Raw genomic sequence first — 15,465 nt, 5'->3', positions numbered from 1 at the left:
CGGCACTCACCCCAAAGCGTACAGGTGCCTTCCCCCGCAAAGCACCCAAACCATGCCCCCCTGGGGGAAGTGAGGACTCCACTCTCCCACCCTGGGTAGCTAAAAAAGGAAAAGTCTCAAATTCAGCCTTTCCCCCAAGCCAGAGCTGAAGGGGGGAGGGGGGGCGGAACGCAGAGAAAAACTTTCTTCTAAATTTTTCTTCCAGAGAGTGGAGAGAGTAGAGTAAACCCGGACGAGTCCGGGGCTGAAGGGGTGGGGGGAGGGGAACCCCTGAATCGTTTAACGGCCGGTAGGGGGAGGGGGGCTCCGGAGGTGGAGGGGGCGTGGGATGGAGAAGCAGGCCTGGGAGCGGGGTCAGAGAGCTGCAGGGCTTCCTGGGGTCGGGGAGCTGCAGGGGTCCCCCCCACCTGGCACACAAAGCGGCTGCCGCGCTCGGCTCTCACCAGATCCTTTGTGTTTTCCATCAGGGCCTCATGGGTAAGGGTTGTCCGTGCTCCCCGGGCCCGCGGCGCCCCCTCCCCGAGCTGGGGTCAGGCGCCTCTCCCCGGGACTACGGCGACTACAGGGGGGCCCCGGTTGGGCCCAGACCGGTGGCGGCTGCGGCAGCCCCCGGATTTCCCCCCTTTAACTCGGGTGGCCCCAGGATATCAACAACATTAGCATAGCCCTCCCTCCCCAGCGCGCCTGCGCCGTGACCCGCGCCCCGATTGGCCCACTTCCCTACATACCCTCCTCTCTCTCTTCCAGCGTGGGACCCTCTGCAGGCTCCGTACTCCAAGGGCCGTACCAAGGCCAAGGGGGGAGGAAGGCAGTTGGGGCTCGTGTAAAGTCGAGTGGTTAAAAAGTCAGGAGGAGGAGCAGAGGTTTCACGCAGTCATCTTAGTTTATACTCTGACTTTCTTGTGCTCCTTTCACTCAGCTGCAGCTGCGAAGTTGTGTTGGAAAAAATTTTCCACTCCGGTCACGCCGCTTCCCCCTCCACCCGGAAGATTGGTCCTCCCGGAGGAACTCCCATACGGGGAGGGGCCCGTGCGGGGAGGGGGCGTTACGTAGGGAGCGAGGGCTGGTCACGTGGCAGCAGGCTGCGCAGGCTCCTTCCGGCCCCCCGGGGCCTCAGCCTCGGCGGACAGCAAGGAGCCTTGGCGCAGGCGCGGTGAGGTTCCACGTGAGCGCCTGCGTTTCTTCTCAAACCCGACGATGCCGCCGGAACGGAGGAGCCGAAGGAGACCGGACCGGAGAACCGGAGCGAGGCCGGACCGGAGAGTCGGAGCGGGGCCAGGCGGGCCGCCCCGAAAGGCTGCTCCTTCATCCCAGCGGAAACCGCCGGCTCGGCCGAGCGCAGCGGCCGCTGCGATGGCAGTCGCGGCGGCGGCGGCGGAGGAGAGACGGCTCCGGCAGCGGAACCGCCTGACGCTGGAGGAGGACAAGCCGGCCGTGGAGCGATGCCTGGAGGAGCTGGTCTTCGGCGGCGGCGAGGACGATGAGGACGCGCTGCTGCAGCGTCTGGGAGGCCCGCGGGTGAGGGAGGCCGCGGCGCGCGGGCTGGGCGCGCTCGGGCGGGGCGCGCGGTGGGCGGTGAGCCTTCGGGGGCGGAGCCTGGGCGACCTGCGGCGCCGGGGAGCGCTCAGGTGGGCGGGAGCCCGAGAACGCGGGCGCCGGGGACGCCGGAGAGAGTCTCGCGAGGGCGGGGACCGCGCCTTTCTCCGCCCCCGTGGGAGCCGCTGGGCCTGGTATTCAGCAGGCGCTCACCACGTCTTTGTTTCGCGAGCTGTAGTCGTGCGCATCTTTCGTGGCTCAGGCCCCCGCATCCTCTCCATCTCCAAAATGTTTCTTCCCTCGTGGTCGTTCGATCGCCTCCCGTGATAGCGTGCCGTGATTCACGAGTTCCGCTTGGTTTGTAGAATCAGAATTCTTGGGCACGGGCCTGGGAATCTGTGTTTTAACCATGTTCCCAAGTGATTGACTCGCCAGCTTTGGAGAATGACCGTGTACCTATTTCTCTATTCCACGAATATTTGTGAGCCCGTTGGGTGCCAGATACTTTTTCTGGCAATGAAAACCCTGCGTGATTGACTATAATTTTCCAACACTATTGTCATCCCTTTTATTCTATACCTGGCTTTTCTTCCAAGATGGGGAATCCCAGGCATTGTTCTAGGCAGTAGATGAGAAACAGTAATGGACAAAAACTGACAAAAATCCCTGCTTAGGTACTGCTCGCAAAGGCAGAAGGTAAAGGAGTTAAGTGAAATTCAAGTATGTCAGTGACAAGTGCTTAAGGGAAAACAAAAGCATTGGGGAAAGGGAGCTGAGTGTGTAGGGGAGGGCTGTGAAATTTGACGAGGGAGGCCCAGGAGAGCCTCACTGAGGATTGCTCAGCTTCATAAACAAGGCAGACCTGGCAGGAATCAGCTGATTGCTAGAACCTCCTTTGGTGCTTCTGGGAGAAGCTGCGAAAATCTGGTTGGGAGATGGAGAAATACAGCTGGAAATTGCTGAACCGTGTGCAGTTTCCTAGTCGGGAAAGCAGTCTATGTGAGGTGGGATTTCTTGGGCTCTGAAGGATCAGAGGCCCCTAATAGAGCGAGTAGAAATCACTTGGACATTTCTGCCATGTGGTTTTCGGAAAGCTTAAGCTCACCTTAGGGGGCCTTCTGTGGTTTAGATTTAGATTTGATAGTACAGTGTAAAGTTTCTTAAGGAGGTGGGCGGTCAAAAACGGTTGAGAAAAATGGAGAAGTGTGTCTAAGAAGATGAAATCGTAATTAATTGTGACATTCAGTCGTGTTGTTTTGTCTTTGATGCTGATCTGCCTCTGGTCCGGTGCTTTCTGTAGGTCTGGACTTTTTCCTGCTCCTTCATCTGTCAGCTTACCTTCGGTTGCTCTTGTCTGACTTGGTCTTTTCCGTTGAGCACATTGACTTTCTCTCCTTGACTGTTCCCTCTTACCTCGCCTGTCCAGCATGTGGTGCCATTCTCCAGTCTGCTCAATTTTGTTCTGCCTCCAGCATTTGCTGCGGTGGCATTCTGTCTCATCATTCATCAGAGGGCCGGAGAAAACAAAGCATTCTACAAGCTGTCTCACTGCGAGGTGTGTGTGTCTGCCACCAGAGCATGTGAAAAGCTCAGTGCGTGAGGGCTGTTCGTCTTCTCTAGGTTCAAGCGCAGGAAGACTCGGGTGACTCTGAAGTGGAGAATGAAGCAAAAGATAATTTTCCACCTCAAAAGAAGCCGGTTTGGGTGGACGAAGAAGATGAAGATGAGGAAATGTAAGTTGCCTGATTTTTTTCCAGAATCCCTGTGGATACTTTCAAAGTTGTTTCACAGGTTTTAAAAAAGTTTTTTTTAAGAATATGTGATTATGTGAAGACTTGAAAAATATTGGGAAGTATGGAAAAGGTCATTCATAATGCCACTGCTGAGGTAGAACCCTTGATAACACGTTGGTGTGCTTCTCTTCTCCTCTCTCTCAGTGCTGGATGGAGGAGTTGAGACAACACAGGTTTTTTTTTTTTTTTTAAAGATTTTGTTTTTCCTTTTTCTCCCCAAAGCCCCCCGGTACATAGTTGTGTATTTTTAGTTGTGGATCCTTCTACTTGTGGCGGAGTGCGGGAACTTTAACCATTCGGCCACGGGGCCGGCCCAACAACACAGGGTTTGGTGTCTGACCTGAGTTTGCCTCCTGATTTGGCCAGTTCCTAACTGACCGTGGGCAAGTTTAGAACCTACCTTGTCTTGTTTGTCAAATAGAGAGAATAATAGTGACTGTATCAGAAGGCTCATGAGATTGAAGGAAATAATGTATGTAGAGCTGTTCACACAATGCCTGAAACTGAGAAAAGGCTAAAAAAAGTTAGTACGCACAATATGTACTTTAAAAGATGAGAATCTACTGTATTGCATGTATTTCTCCTGCTTTACAAAAAAGCTTTATCCCTGTGGTCGAGTGGTTAAGTTCGTGCGCTCTGCTGCAGGTGGCCTAGTGTTTCGTTGGTTCGAATCCTGGGCGCGGACACGGCACTGCTCATCAGACCACGCTGAGGCAGCGTCCCACATGCCACAACTAGAAGGACCCCCAACGAAGAATATACAACTATGTACTGAGGGGCTTTGGGGAGAAAAAGGAAAAAAATAAAATCTTTAGAACAAACAAACAAAAAAACTTTTATAAACATTTTTTTTTTGAGGAAGATTAGCCCTGAGCTAACATCTGCTGCCAGTCCTCCTCCTCTTGCTGAGGAAGCCTGGCCCTGAGCTCACATCCGTGCCCATCTTCTTCTACTTTATATGTGGGACGCGTACCACAGTATGGCTTGCCAAGTGGTGCCGTGTCCGCACCTGGGATCTGAACCGATGAACCCCGGGCCACCAGAGAAGCGGAACGTGCGAACTTAACCGCTGCGCCACTGGGCCAGCCCCTTTGTAAACATTTTTAAATGGGTCTATTATCCGTTGTATGAATTAACCATAATTTATGTAGCTATTGTTGGACATATTTTATTTTTCTGTTTAATAAATTAACGACAAGATAAATATCTTTATGCATAAATCTTTTTCTTTTGTAATTATTTCTTTAAGAAGGATTCTTTGAGGTAGAAAATACTTAATCAAACAGTATAGGCATTTTTCAGGCTCTTGATAAATACTGTCAGACCAACCATGAGATTCTACCAATTTACTTCCCATTGAAAGGTGTCTGTTTCACTCCATTCTTGTAAGCAGCGATTTGTGTTTTTTCAGACTTTGTCAGTTTAATGGGTGGGAAATAGCTCCTTAATTTGTGTTGCAAAAACATTTTCTTTAGTTGTTGGTGTTTATTAGAAGTATTCTGTATTATGTCTGACAATTGGAGACTTTTTATTTTTTAAATAAAAATATATTTAAGGAGTACAGCATGATGATTTGCTCTACATATACCTAGTGAAATCATTATTACAGCAAGCGAATTAACATATCTATCTCTTCACATATTTACTATTTTTATTTGTGGTTAGAGCACCCGAAATCTACTCTCTTAGCAGATTTCCAGTATATGGTATAGTATTATTAATTATAGTCATGATGCTGTAGATTAGATTTCTAGACTTACTCATCTTACGTAACTGCAACTTTGTACCCTTTGACCAACATCTCCCCATTTCTCCCACCTCCCTGCCCCTGGTAACCACCATTCTACTCTCTGCTTCTGTGTGGTCTGCTGGTTTTGGATTCTACGTATAAGTGAGGTCATGCAGTATTTTTCTTGTATGTCTGTCTTATTTCACTTAGCATAATGTCCTGCAGGTTCCTCCGTGTTCTCAAAAATGGCAAGATGAGACTCTTTAATGATCATAGTAATCAGCTCCTTACATGTTGAGAATTTCAAACCTTTATCTGTCAAATTCATTGCAGGTTTTCTCCTCGCTTTCTGTTTGCCTTTTAATTTTGTTTTTAATGTTTGACATTCAGAATATTTACATTTTTATATAGTCACACTTATGAATCTTTTCTCCTTTTTTTTGCTGGTTTTAATAGTAAGGAGTCCATCAGAGAGAGACAAGGGTTTGCCTATGTTTTTCCTTCATAGTATTTTAAGATATGGTTTTTATGTATTTAGCTCTTTGTTTTGCCTGGAAATATTTTGGTGAATGGCATAAGCTGTGTCTAGATAAGCCATTATGAATTTGAAATGTTAGCTCTTCAAAGGGTAAACTCGATGATCTGAAATATTGGAGACTCCTGTTTGTTTTGGGAAGAATGGAGAATATGCATATGAGATGTTCCACATCTTACAAATCTTGACCTGTATTGTTCAATTAAATGTTTTCTCAAATATTAAAGCCAACAACTATTTATGTTGATTCTTTAAAAATCGTTTAAAGCATGCTGTTGTGTTTTTTATAGGGTTGACATGATGAATAATCGTTTTCGGAAAGATATGATGAAAAATGCCAGTGAAAGTAAACTTTCGAAAGAGGAACTTCAGAAGAGACTTAAAGAAGAGTAAGTGTCCTTTGTCGTATGATTTGACCAAGAGGTATTTATAACAGTAGTTTATTTTGAGTTGCTCAGTCTTTGGCTGTAACAGCTTTCTGGGTAGTGAGATTTCCATTTTGAAATAGTAAGAGCATTGCTACTGAAAGAAATGGTTAACTTCTAGCCTTTTGCGGGGAGAGGGAATGCAACAAGTACAAAATATTTGGAAGGAACTTGTAATCCCCCACCCAAATAGAATCAGTGATAATATTGCTTACTTGCTTGTTCATTTATATAATGGTAAACCATCTCTTGCTGCAACTTCTAAACTCTTCTAGTTGAACAGAGCTAGGAAATAAAATGTATATTTTAAGGTAATGATATTGTATTGCTATTTCCAGTTCAAACTTGCAGATCTTTAAAAATATTTTAAAATAGTTTTACTTTTGTATTGACATTTTTCTGTATTCCTAGAGGTTCATTGCATTATCACTATTTTTATTAAAGTAGGTTTATTGAGGTGTAATTTACACACAGTGAAATTTACCGTTTTTAAGTATCGTTCTATGAATTTTGGTAAACACGTATAGTCATGTAAGCACCACAACTATTAAGATATGGAATCGAGATATAGAACATTGCCATCACCCCAAAAAGTTCTCTTTGTACTCAGCCCTCTCCTTAACTTCTGACCCCTTTAGGCCCTGACAACCACTCGTCTGTTTTTTTGTCCTTATAGATTAGCCTTTTCCAGAATGTTGTATAAATGAAATCATACAACATGTAGTCTTTTGAATTTGTTAAACACATTTAGTGAATTTATTTCAGATATTTTATTTTTCAGCTTCAGAAGATCTTTTCAGCTTGAGGTCTTTTTTTTGGTTTGGTTTGCTTTAGTTCCTATTTCCCCTTTTCTTATGTTCATACTTCCTTTAAATACTTGAATATATTTGTATGAACTATTTCAGAGTCTTTGTGTACGAATTCCATCATATTTGTCATTTCTGTGTCTATTGCTATTGACTGATTTTCCTTCTGGTTATCAGTCATATTTTTCTGCTTCTCTGCATGTTTAGTAATTTTGATTGGATTCTGGGCGGTGTGAATGTTAAGTTGTCCAATGTCTCAATTTTGTTTTTTGCCTTTAGTGAGTGTTAAACTTTGTGTTGGCAGACAGTTAACTAGCTTGGAGATCAGTTTGATCCCTTCAAGATTTGTTTTTAGCTTTGTTCTAGACTAGCATTTACTCTAGGCAGGTTTAGCCCCATTACTAAGGGATCTCGACTGAATGCCCTGAGTGTTGGCTAAGGCCCTCCCCTCTGACTGGTTGGAACTCGAGTGAGCTTTGGTGAGCAGCTTACAGCTCCCTAGTGGTTCTTTGCCTGACCTCGTGGAGTGTCATCCTGTGAGCGCGCAGCTTGGTGTTCAGCAAAAGTGTCTGTGGACTGCTGTGTGCATTCTGGAGCTCTTTCTCTTCCTCTTCCACCGTCCACTGCCCCTCAAATTCCAATTGTCTTGGCCACTTCAAGTTTGAGCTTTTTCTCCTTGACTCTGTGCCAGGGTCTTATAAATGCCCTCAGGGAGAAATCCTGGTGATGGCGAGGCTCACTTTGTTATTTCCCTTTTCAGGGCTCACAGTCCTGTGTTGCCTGTTGTCCACCTTCTGAACACAGTTTGATATATTTTGTGCAGTTTTCTAGTTGTTTCTGGCTAGTAGACTTAGTTTGGTGGGCTTGTCTATACTTCTGCATCGAACAATTAAAATGACTCTCTGCACTCTTTGGGATCCCAGTCTCAGAATATAGCTATCATGCTTCTCCTGAAGCTTGTTTTTCCAGTGTGGAACACTCCTATTAGGTCAGAGGATGGGTGGTATTTTGTATGTGCGTACCAGTCTGGTTGTTTTCTGTCAGATGTGTTCCAGCGTGCTCTGTACTATAACATTGGTTTTTAAGTACAACGAGACTACTTAGTCCCAAGATCTGGGATGTGCTGATATGAGCAAATAAGACAACTTTGTAACTAGATGTAGGTAGTTGACAGCAAGTATGTATCCAGGTGTCCTGTAACCAGGTGTCCCGTATCTAGGACTGGTTGAGAAGGTGGGGTTTCCAATATAGGCAGGTTGGGACTTATTCTGTGTGAGCAGCCCTTCCGTTCTTAAAAAATAACTTCTTTGGAAGACATTCTACACGTGCTCCCAAGGGTGATCTAAGCTACGCTCTTTAAATGTATCAAGCTCTATTTACATACAATGGTTACCACAAAATGTTTTTTATATTTTTGCTTAGATTCCAGCATGCCATGGGAGGAGTACCCTCCTGGGCTGAGACTAAGAAGCGGAAAACATCTTCAGATGGTGAGTGTTGCTCCCTCTGTTTGAGTTAGTAAATAAGTCCCTATCCCTGTTCTATTGTTATTTCAGCTCTCTCATGAGGCTCGTTAAAATCTGGTGTTTCAAATATGTCTTTTTTATTTAAATGTCTGGTGTTGAAGTCTACCATTTCTCTGTGGGAAGTCCTTTTACAACAGTTTAAGGCTTACTTGATAGCATATTCTCCATGGTAAGGACAATAATAGATGAATTTTCTGTTGTTTTATCTGAACAGAACTGTGTTGCATTGAGGCATAGGATTAAGGGAAAATGAATTCTTGATTCAGAGCCCCTTCTGAAGGCACTGGCCCCTAATCTAGTGGTCCACTAGGAAGTGAGATGTCTTCCTAAGGAGCACACGTCAGGTCAGGCCCCGGTTATTCCTCACTTTATAAAAACTTATTTTTCAACTCCAGGTTTTAAGTTGGGCTTGTAATATAACTGTTTTCTGCTTTTTAGATCCTTGACTTTAGATATTATAAATATGGATAGTTGAGTGAAGATCTGATTTGTGTGCTTGGAGTTACAAATTTTAGACTTGGGGTTGACCTGTGAAATCCTCTAGGGAGTCCAGAGTGTGTCCTCCACATAATGCAGGAGCTCCTTCCTTAACGTCCTTGCTATCTGGTGAGCTTCTGTTTGATTACTGCCACCACCTCTCCCTCCCTTCTCCCCACCCCAGTCAGTCCTCGTGGGCTTCAAGTACAGGGAGCCCATTCAAGGAGCCAGTTGTTTTATATAATTCTGTTGGAAAGCTCAATCTGTTATTTTATTTTTTTTGGTGAGAAAGATTGTCCCTCAGCTAACATCTATGCCAGTCTTCCTCTATTTTGTATGTGGGATGCCACCATAGCATGGCTTGATGAGTGGTGTGTAGGTCTGCACCCAGGACCTGAACCCGCATTTAAACCCCAGGCCGCCAAAGCAGAGTGTGTGAACTTAACCACCATGCCATCTGGCTGGCTCCTAACGTTTTTTTACATGACATAATTTTTATGCCCTTGGTCACCAGTCTGTGCTCCTGGACAAAATAAAAGTTCATCATCTATTTTAGAATGCGGCATTCATAGAACTACAACATTTTAGATCTGAGTAATTATAGATAAGGTTATGCTAGCTGTTGAAAAAGAAAACCTCCCAGATCCTCATGGCTTAATCCAGTAGAAGTTGTTTTTTTTATATGCGCAAAATTGGAGTGGTGAGAAGGCAGTGATGTACCTCAGGGCCCAAGTTTATAGAAGTTCTGCCATCTTCAGGCTGGGTCTTTCAAAGTTGGCCCAGATGTTGACATCCACTTGGCTTATGGGGAAGAGAAAGAGGCTCACCCAAGGGAGATTCTCATTGGCCTGTCCTGGAAGTGGGACATGGTACTTTCACCCACATTTTATTGGCCGCAATTCAGTTACAAGGCCACGCTAACTGCATGAGATACCAGGAAATGTAGTTTGTGTCCAGAAGAAAAATGAAATGGCTTGGGTCAACAATTAGCCAGGGTGCTGCCATCTAGGATATCTTAGTCTAATTCATTCATTTTACAGATGAAAAGAGTGAGGTTCAAAAAGATCAAATTGACTTGTCTAAGGTATGCTTCTTATTGGCAGAGTGGTGACTAGAACCCAGCTTCACAGCTGTTTCCAACATGTGATTTGTTGTTTTTATCTATAAGTACTTCATTGAGTATCTTTAAAAGAGAAGTGCTCCCTTCTTTAAGCGTTCCATGATGCTGTCATCATACACTTCAAAAATCAACAGTAATTCGTTAATATTATAGATTGTTTTATTGTTGCTGTTTTGTTCATTTATCCCCCTCAATCTTTTTAGCTTGCTTTGTATTCTGCTTGGTCTTCATAGTGCTTTTGAACCTGGCTTGATGTTTTGGAAATTCTTACCTATTATCTCTTCAACTATTTTTTTTCCAGTCTTCCTTTCCTTCTGGGGTACCAATTACATGTATGTTAATTTTTTTTAACATATTCTCTGCTCTTTCCTGTATTTTCTATCTTTTTTGCTTTCTATATTTTAATCTGGATTATTTTTTCTGATCCATTTTTCAGACCACTGATTCTCTCAACTAATTTTGATATACTGTTAAAAACATCCTTTGGGGTCTTAATTTTAATTACTGTATTTTTCAGGTCTAGAATTTCCGTTTGGTTCTTTTTTATTTTATTGAGGAAGATTAGCCCTGAGCTAACATCTGCTGCCAATCCTCCTCTTTTTGTTGAGGAAGACTGGCCCTGAGCTAACATCCGTGCCCATCGTCCTCTGCTTTATATGTGGGACGCCTGCCACAGCATGGCTTGCCAAGCGGTGCCATGTCCGCACCCGGGATCCGAACTGGTGAACCCCGGGCTGCCAAAGTGGAACGTGCGAACTTAACCACTGCACCACTGGACTGGCCTCCATTTGGTTCTCTTTTTAATAGTCTAGTTCTCTGGCTCAATTCTCAACCTTGTCTTTCATTATTCTTGAACATGCTAAACATAATATTTTTAAAGTTTATGTCTGATAACTCCATTGTCTAGATCCCCTGCCAGGAGTGCCTGTCTTTCCTTAGATTTTCAGTCAAGTTGTCTTACCTTGACCTTGTTGTATTTCACTGAGTGCTGGACATTATATATGAAAATAGTATTGACTAATTAGAGATCTAGGACAGTATCATCTTTTCCAGAGAGTTTGTGTATTTGTTTCTGGGTAGGTGGCTGGGCAAGGGGCACTGACAATCCCAGAGCATCTTATTCCAGTGAGAAATTGTGGGGATTCAAAGCTGCTTTCAGTTCCTGGAAGATTTTCTCATAGTTCTTCGATTTCGCCCTTAATCTTAGATGTAGCCTTTTGTGGCTCCGATCCAAAGCCTGGTGATTTACCAGATCCCCTTAAGAACCTTAGAGGGCCTTTAGTGCTGCTTTTTGCCCTCTTAGCCCCATGATTGTTTTAGGAACTCTGCTCAGCTTCTCAGCTTTCTGGGGAAAAAAAAAAAAAAAAACCAAAAAACCAAAACACAACTTTGAAGTTCCGATTCACAGTTTGCTGACATCCATCTGTCAGTCAACCGTAAGTTCTGGTTCTTTTTCATGTGAGTTATTAAGCTAGATCTGCTGTCCCCCCTTTTGTCAATTTTCCAAAATTATGAGTTACTCTTTTTAAATTAAATGCTGACTTTATTTCATCTTGTTTTAGTCACCGTCTGTAAATGTGTGTCTTTTATTCTAGAGTCAGGCTTTGATTTTAACCATATATATTGAGCTCTGTGTTATCTTTTTCTTTTCCCAAATTTATTTTGCTGTTTTACCAATTGCAGCTTAAATAAAGTGGTTGGGAAGATGGGAGGGAAGTTGAAGTTTGAAATATAGTCATTGGGGTAGGTAATGGCCATCTCATTGATTCTAAAGATCAGCCTTGTGGGTTTGTTTGACTTAGATGAAAGTGAAGAGGATGAAGATGATTTGTTGCAAAGGACTGGGAATTTCATATCCACATCAACTTCTCTTCCTAAAGGCATCTTAAAGGTGAGAGTCAGTGAAGTTGTACCTACCCAGCTAATTACCTCTGAAATCCAGTATGCTTCCCAGTTACAAATGTATGGATTCCTGTTAGCTGTGGGATTAAATCTGTTTGCTGTTGTTTTGCCTTGGTAAATACTTGTTAGTTTTTTTTTTCCATTTGCAAAAATGATCAAGAAGATTAAATTATATCCCCAGGAATCTTTTAGGAGTCCTATGTGATTTCTCCTTTGCATTTCTCTTCATTTCTGTTGGCACCAGCCTCATTCATGCTGCTGTCGTCTCTCACGCTGTGTACTGCAGTAGCTTTGTGACTAGTCTCCCCACTTCTGCTTGACTTCTTCCTAAACTGTTCTTCATCTAGTAGCCAGAGGGATCTTTTAAAAAATAAAACATCAGGTCATGTCACTTTTCATTGCTTTTTGAAAACTTCTGCATTCCTTATCATACTCTACACTGCCTTTCCTGATCTGGCTTCTGTCTACGTCTAAAACTTCATCTCAGACCTTTTTTCCTTTATTCCCTCCTCGAGCCACACAGGCCTTCTTTTCTGTTTCTTGAACATGCTGAGTCTTTTCTTGCCTCAGAAACTTTGCTCATTCTCTTCCTTATACCTGTCTGTTCTTCAAGCACTGCTAATGGCCAACTTGTTCTTTCCTTTCTGCTCAGATGACACCTTAGAACTAAGTCTTTCCTGGCCATCCTATCTAAAGTGGCCTACTACTAGTTACTTTCTAACTCGTCACTGTGTCTAGCTTGTTTGTTGGAGTAGCAGAGTGCCTGCCCAGCACAGTGCTTCAGTTAAATATCTGTCAAATGAACAGATCTGTCTCTGACATAGATATTTTTCTCCATTATAAAATCGTCACATGTGTTTCTAGATAGAGGAAGGGACCCTGTTATGGCAAATTATTAGGAGACAGTGATTCTGTCTCTGCCCATCTTAAGACAGTTCATTCAGCTTCTCATAGGGTGAATTCGTTGAAAACATAGTCACCATAAAGATTTAACTTCAATGGTTGCAAACAAAGCATACATATACTTTCTTTTTTGTGTAATTGAATTTCTTTTTCCCCCTGAGGAAGACTTGCCCTGAGCTAACATCTGTTCCTAGTCTCCTTCTTCTTCTTTGTGAGCTGCTGCCACAGCATGGCCACTGACAGATGAGTGGTGTAGGTCTGTGCCTGGGAACTAAACCCAGGCCACTGAAGTGGAACATCCCAAACTTAACCACTAGGCTACCGGGGCTTGCCCTATAATTGAATTTTTAATACAGAAGGAAAGACCTGTAAAAACAGAAATAACTGGAAACAGTTGAAATGATGCATGGGATCACCATTACTTAAACCAGCAATCTTGTACCCTGGGAGGAGAACATAAGCAATCCATGTGCAACCATAGAACCGTGGGGATGACCACATAGTGCCTCTTATTTTGTGCCTTAAATGCAACGAGGCTGGAGTAGGAGTTTTAAGTAAACATTCCCTGGAAGTCAAAGTCTCCTGACCCAAATGGGTGTGTCGTGGGGAAATGACTGTATCCTGGTGCTCCATGACCTTAATGATTTAATCCCCTCATGAAAGATGATAAAAATGAGTTATTACATAGTAAAATGACTTGCTAGTTGGTAGCAGAGCTTTGGTCTTCTGATTACCATTCCAGTGCACTTTCTTCTGCCTTATAACTACTTTATAATGTCTTTCCTTCGTGTTTTAAAGCAAATAATGTTAATGCATTTGAATTGATAAAATTCCAGCTTTATTTTTCTGTAGATGAAGAACTGCCAGCATGCTAATGCTGAACGTCCTACCACTGCTCGGATCTCATCTGTGCAGTTCCATCCTCGTGCACAGGTTGTGATGGTCGCTGCACTGGATAACACTGTGTCACTGTTTCAGGTATGCATTTTTAAATGAGGACTTGGAGTGCAAAGTGTACTACCAGGATACAGGGTCTATGGGAAATTACCAAAAGGAATGTTTTCTACTTGCTTGTAGGTTGATGGAAAAACAAATCCTAAAATCCAGAGCATCTATTTGGAAAACTTTCCCATCTTTAAGGCTTGTTTCAGTGCTAATGGAGAAGTTGTTTTAGCCACGAGTACCCACAGCAAGGTTCTTTATGTCTATGATATGCTGGCTGGAAAGTTAATCCCTGTGCATCAAGTAAGAGGTAAGGTTTGTATTGAACACATAACTGGTCATCTCACCCCTTCCCCGCCCGCCCCCGCCCACAGCTGAGTTCATTTAACAGTATTTAGAACCACTTTTTTCCCTCCCCATAGGATTATTAAAAAACAAGAGTTTCTTTAGTTTTAGTATTTGGAAAATGGCATTGTGTCGTTGAGATAGTGTGTTTGAATGAAAACAGTGAACTGACTTTGTATTGAATACTTATTATGGGAAAATCATAATTTGGAAATGTCTCCCCCAGACCAGAAAAGCAGTTACAGATACTTGGCTGCGAAATTAGCAATTGATGCAGCTGAATGAGCATGAGCCTGGGAGCTGGAAGACCTGGGTGCCGCTTCCTTGGACACATCACTTCACCTCTCTGATCTTAAAGAAATTTGGATACCTTCTGGTTCTTCTAGTGTTTGTTAGCATAGAATTTTGGTTTACAGTTAAGGAAATAAGCACTGCTTTTGGAGGTTATGATGTGTTTTGAAGCATGAACTATCTTTCTTCTGTCTTACCCGTTCTTCCCCTGCGTTCCCCTGCCCCTGTTACCACAGAAAACATGACACCTTCCTGAATCCTTTGGGAACCAGGGCACTTGTACTGAGGTTGGCTGGGTTACATTATAAATCTTGGGAGGTGGTGTTGGCATGTGCTGCAGCTCGCTGGCCGTCTCCCTGTTAAACTGCCCCGCTGTGGGGCTGTAAAGGACAGGGCTAGCTCTGTACAGCGTCTTTCCTGCTAGTGGTTGAAAGTGAATCAGGCCAACTTTAGAAACATTTATGATGTTTATTTTCAGTGTTTCCAAACTTCTCTTTTTCTGTGTTCCCTGACACCTTTAGTGCTCCTTTCCGTGTAGGTTCTTAGTTTATCCAATCATGCTTTAAACTGGGCTTCTCAGACGTTAGTGTCCATGTGAATCACCTGGGGATCTTGTTAAAATGCGGATTCTGATTGTGTAGGTCTGAAATGGGGACTGATTTCTGCATATCTCACAGGCTCTCAGGTGGTGCTCATGGTGGTGCTGGTCCATGGACTGCACTCTGAGTTGAAAAGCCTTAAAGCATCTCCCATGTTAAAATAGAAAACAGTATATAGTAGTTAGTACTTTTACGTATCATTCCACTAATCAAAAGGAATGGGCCTTGGTTCTTTCCTTAAATCCTCTTGGGGAAAACAAACCAGGGGTTGGCCAAGATAGAGTAGTTAGTGACATTTACTGTGATCTGCTTGTGTTGAGGAGTGTGTATCCTAGTCACCAGCTACTTCTAAGACACAGCATTTATCTTTCCCTCTCAATATTTTCCCTTCTCCTTTTGACTCAGTAAGCATAGCTGGTAATGATGATAATAATAGTATTGATAAATCAAAGAGATTTCTTTTTGTGGTGATATGCTATTGAATGCTATTCTCACTGTCTCACCATTATTAAACACTCTAAATAACTCAGAAAATT

The 15,465-nt window shown here is 43.5% G+C and overlaps 2 protein-coding genes across 24 annotated transcripts in view; one reads left to right on the top strand and one right to left on the bottom strand.

The window, feature by feature from the left end:
• Positions 1–1,060, bottom strand: part of MBTD1 (mbt domain containing 1) — a 66,661-nt gene extending 65,601 nt beyond the window's left edge. For 6 of the 22 annotated variants that reach the window (XR_011493788.1, XM_070482984.1, XM_070482985.1 and 3 more), the window contains exon 1: positions 444–606. Coding sequence is in view for 6 of the 22 variants with exons in the window: in XM_070482984.1 (XP_070339085.1) it covers positions 444–464 (21 nt within the window). In the remaining 16 variants the exon portion in view is untranslated. Of the gene's footprint in view, positions 1–443; positions 694–728 lie in introns of those variants that run through there. The other 16 variants (XM_014833584.3, XM_044745207.2, XM_070482990.1 and 13 more) reach the window with 11 other exon arrangements.
• A 137-nt stretch (positions 1,061–1,197) lies between these two features.
• UTP18 (UTP18 small subunit processome component) overlaps positions 1,198–15,465 on the top strand; it is a 35,787-nt gene continuing 21,519 nt past the window's right edge. For both annotated transcript variants that reach the window (XM_044745209.2, XM_014833594.3), the window contains exons 1-7: positions 1,198–1,518; positions 3,157–3,269; positions 5,884–5,982; positions 8,247–8,314; positions 11,750–11,838; positions 13,605–13,730; positions 13,830–14,004. In XM_044745209.2, the coding sequence (XP_044601144.1) occupies positions 1,198–1,518; positions 3,157–3,269; positions 5,884–5,982; positions 8,247–8,314; positions 11,750–11,838; positions 13,605–13,730; positions 13,830–14,004 (991 nt within the window). The remainder of the gene's footprint in view (positions 1,519–3,156; positions 3,270–5,883; positions 5,983–8,246; positions 8,315–11,749; positions 11,839–13,604; positions 13,731–13,829; positions 14,005–15,465) is intronic.

The sequence above is a fragment of the Equus asinus genome, chromosome 13 (assembly GCF_041296235.1).
Source record: "Equus asinus isolate D_3611 breed Donkey chromosome 13, EquAss-T2T_v2, whole genome shotgun sequence".
NCBI lineage: Eukaryota > Metazoa > Chordata > Mammalia > Perissodactyla > Equidae > Equus > Equus asinus.
Note: the sequence above shows the minus strand (reverse complement) of the source record. Positions and strands in the feature narration are given on the sequence as shown.